General features: G+C 41.7%; 1 protein-coding gene across 2 annotated transcripts; it reads left to right on the forward strand.

Annotated features, from left to right (window-relative positions):
• Positions 1-612: 612 nt before the first annotated feature.
• On the forward strand, positions 613-3600 carry LOC130745759 (uncharacterized). 2 transcript variants are annotated; one of them, XM_057598130.1, is made up of 2 exons: positions 613-2481; positions 2958-3600. In XM_057598130.1, exon 1 carries the CDS (start codon positions 748-750, stop codon positions 2440-2442), a length of 1695 nt encoding a protein of 564 aa, XP_057454113.1. In that variant the 5' UTR covers positions 613-747; the 3' UTR covers positions 2443-2481; positions 2958-3600. The 2 variants fall into 2 exon arrangements, with proteins under 2 accessions (XP_057454113.1, XP_057454114.1); XM_057598131.1 differs by having other exon boundaries at positions 619-2481; positions 2952-3600.
• The last annotated feature ends 552 nt before the right edge of the window (positions 3601-4152 follow it).

Consider the following 4152-nt stretch of genomic DNA (forward strand, 5'->3'; position numbering starts at 1 on the left):
CACTACGCATGGAACTTCCGGAGCAAGCAGCAGATCGGGGGGTAAGACCCACTAACTCGTCCAGCAAGGAAGAAGAAATCACCAAGTTCATACAGGACATAGATCTCTATAAATAGGGGAGTTTAATGCAGAAAAAGGGTTCCCAACTCAACTCTAAAAATCACTACAAAGCTCTCATGTCCGCATCAAAGAGACTCAACGAGTGATCATGGAGGAGTATGTTGCCGAACCAGCCGTTTATGATTCTTGCACTTAGATAGTTTCGAACTTGTTGTCATTGTTGCTTTTGTTAGATTTGCTGTCGATTTTATGGGTTTGGATTGATGTAAAGCTTTTTACTTAGTGAATTTTATTTTCCAGCACTTTTGATTGTCTTGCGTTTTGCTTTCGAATCATTATTTCCTTTTATCCTTTGACACACGGTTGTCAAAAACCCAATTTCACACGTGCTTTGGCAAGACGTTTTCCCAAAAGAACCCTAATTCGCAAAACTCTTAAATTTTTTCCAGTCGAATTTTGAAGATGTTTGTTTACCAAATATCACGGTAAAGAGTGATACGATGTGGCCACATATTGCAATGAAAGCGTGTTTCTGGGAAAAAAAAAAAGAAGGGAAAACAATGTCAACTCATCTTGCGTTTCGAGAAGATCAAATTCGGCCTATATAGCACCGGAGTGGTGAACTGAAGAAGAACAAGCTTCGAAGGCGGAGTTGTGAGCTTTTGTGAATTCCATTCGAGGAAAACAATGTCTGCAGATATAGATATTCAGTTTTTACCAGAAGAGTGTTGGGAATGTGTATTGACATTCCTGAATAAGCAGAAGTATCATCATTACATGGAATCTGTCTCCCTCGTCTCCAAGCAATTCCTCTCCATCACCAACCGCATCCGATCCACCCTCGCCATCTCCGACCACACACTCCCCTTCCTCCCTCTCCTCCTCCACAGGTTCCCCAACCTCACCTCCCTCGAGTTCACGCACTTCTATGATTTCCTCGACACGGTTCTCTTCCAAATCTCGCGCTACCCCTTGCGCCGCCTCACATCGCTCAACATCTCGCACCGTGCACCATTTCCCACAGATGGGTTGCGAGCTTTGGCCGAAAACACAAAAACTTTGACCTCTCTCAATTGCTCTGACATGGATTATCTCTCATACTACGACTTCCTCTTCATCACCAATTCTTTCCCTTTCCTCGAAGAACTCGACATTAGCCATCTCAAAAGTCGTGGGATAGAGCCTTTGCCCAAGCTCCTCCGCAAGGTTAATCTCTCTGGCGGATCCTTCATTACCGACGCAGAGCTTATCAGTGCGTGCAAGAACTGTAAGTTTCTCGAAGAATTGGTCATCTTTCAATGCCCTTTGTTAACCCAGCGTGGCATTGCTTCCGCGATCCGCCAGAGACCCGGTTTGAGGTCTTTCTCCGTTGAACTTACCAAGAGCGTGATTGTCACTAAAAGCTTCATTGGTTCATTGGTAAGTTTGAAGAACTTGACTTGTCTTGATTTTAAGGATTCGTGTATCTCGGATAAATTGCTCTGCTCTGTAGCAGAGGAAGGTCTTCCTTTGAGGAAGCTTGTCCTCAATCGTTGCCGCAACTACACCTATTCTGGAATCTTGTACTTGTTGTCAAGGTGTCAGTTTGTCCAGCATTTGGGTCTTCAATATGCTGAATTTCTGAATGATCAGCTTCTCACCGAGTTGTCTATATTTCTGGGTAGTTTGATATCTATAGACATTAGGCGCTGTGGGATTCTCACAGATTCACCCCTTTTTGCACTCATCAGGAACTGTCCTTTGCTCAATGAGATCAAATTGGAGGGAACAGATATTGGGAAAAAGAAGGTCAAGTATTCCAATTCATTCATGAATTGTTTTGTGAACCCTCAGGTGAAGTCTCTCCATTTGGCTTGGAATCCATCGTTGAGAGATGAAAGCATCAAAATGTTGAGTTCCATTTGCCCCAATCTGCAGATGCTTGACTTGAATTATAGCGGAGGGAATCAGATATCTGAAGCTGTTGTTGGAGTTTTAAGGAGATGCTGTAAGATGAGGCATTTGATTCTAGGCTACCATTCACGAGTGAAGTTGCATCAGATGAACTTTGATGTTCCCAATCTGGAGGTGTTGAGCTTTGCTAGTTCAGGAATTGATAATCAAACTCTGTCTGTGGTCTCAAAGAATTTCTGTGGCCTTCTGTACCTGGACCTATATAATTGTCGAAGTGTCACAACCAAGGGAGTGCGGGAAATAGTAGAAAACTGCAAAAACCTGAGAGAGATAAACTTAAGTCATTGTTATAAAGTGAATGGCAGTGTTGTTGCTTGGATGGTATCTTCAAGACCATCATTGAGAAAGATAGTGCCTCCACCTGATTTTAAACGAAGTGCCAGCCAGAGTGAACTGTTCTTGCGTCATGGATGTCGTGTCTGCTGGTGAGATGGTGTGAAGTGAGGGGGGAAGATAAACACTGAGGAGGTAAATTTTGTATTTTGAGTGTTTATTTTGTCAGGATAATTTTAATGTTTGTGAGCTGTAAAAATATTTACATATATTTATCCAAAGTTTTAGTTTGGATTGGATTTACAAGTATTTCTCATTTGTACACAAATCCATATTTTATAACACGAGTTCTATCCCATTAATGACACATTGGTCTCAATACTGCATACATCTCACTCAGTCACTGCTATCTTTGGACTTCAGGCAGTGGCAGAGCTTCCTTCAGGCACATAGCAGATTATCTTAATTTGCAGTTTGTTTGCTAGTCTTACTTAAAACTACAGTGAATTATGTTCCCTCTCTTTAGTGCATCCAAAGCTGAATAATATTATTGAAATCCTTATAATTTAAATGATCTAAGTCTCATCTGTATAAAACTTTTTGATGCCAATATCAATCATTTACTTTGTTGCTTTTCTTAACACTATTGTTGAAATATGTTCAAGTTACAGGCCCTCTTATCTTATGAGTCTGCTTATGATTATGGAACGGTTGAAGGCATGCCTGCCGTCTACGCCGGTGAAGATATACAATTCTGAGGATGACTTGATTTCAGAAGAGGATCCTGAGAATGATGATGACAGAGACGCTTATGAAGTACTTGTTCCAAAACTTTCTTTGGAAAAAGACTTTGAATCTGCTCATGAAGTTGAATCAGATGAAGAAGATGAAGTCTATAGGAATGACATATTTGAAGGGCTTCAAATTAGTCACACCGAGATGTTTGCAGATTTGGACGACGAAGAGAAATTTTTGCATCAGGGTGGCGGCCAGGAGCATGTTCACGATTCTGCCTCTACACCGGCAGTGGTGGTGGTTGAGCAGCAGCGGCCAGAGACGGAGCAGCCATGAGGGGTGGCCATGATTTCAAATTCAAACGTCATCAATGCATCCTTCAATACATAAGAGAAACTCAAGGAGCAGTTACAGGTGTTATTGGCACCAGGTTATACGTTGAAGGAGTTAGAGGGATGGAGGAGCAACTTAAATTCAGAAGGAATCTTGATAAAAGAAAATCAACCTTGTATTAATGAATTTCAAAATCCTGTTATTAACTTTGATAACAAATTTTCTGTTACAGATTACTCTTTTAAACTCACAGGATTTGGTTCAAAATTATAGATGACCTTTTCATGCAACTTATTGGGACCCACAACATATTCAGCAGCAACAAACACCAAGGCCATGTTTGCCTCCCCTCTTTAACAGTCAAAACGAGTTTTTGAGGCTTGCCACAACTTCCACAAACTCGCCAGCTTCTGCACCTCAGGAAGGAAATCACGTAACACGTGAAACATTCATCAGAACCTCATCTCATCAAATTGTTCGGAAAATTTCTTCACCTCCATCAACAACCCCTCTGTTACGTGAAAACAAAGAGCCTAAGACGCCAAAGAGAACTTTATCGCTCATATCCTCAGTGCCAAGCGCTCTGACGCCTCTCAATTCCCCAAATACAAATTCATCTCAAAAAAAGTTCGCAGATGGGGCGTCCAAAAGGGAGTAAGAATAAACCCATAGCCTTGCTAGATGATTTCTTAGAGCCAATTACAAGAGAAGACGGGGTGACAACGCGCGCGCAAAGAGCATGGTTGATTGGAAAGCAGCTGGGACTTAAACCACGCGGATCAAAAGCTTTGATGCTGA

This window comes from Lotus japonicus, chromosome 3 (assembly GCF_012489685.1).
Source record: "Lotus japonicus ecotype B-129 chromosome 3, LjGifu_v1.2".
Classification (NCBI taxonomy): Eukaryota; Viridiplantae; Streptophyta; class Magnoliopsida; order Fabales; family Fabaceae; genus Lotus; species Lotus japonicus.

Bases quoted from the DNA above. Each gene is read 5' to 3' on its own strand.
- LOC130745759 (XM_057598130.1), top strand. From the start codon at position 748: ATGTCTGCAGATATAGATATTCAGTTTTTACCAGAAGAGTGTTGGGAA.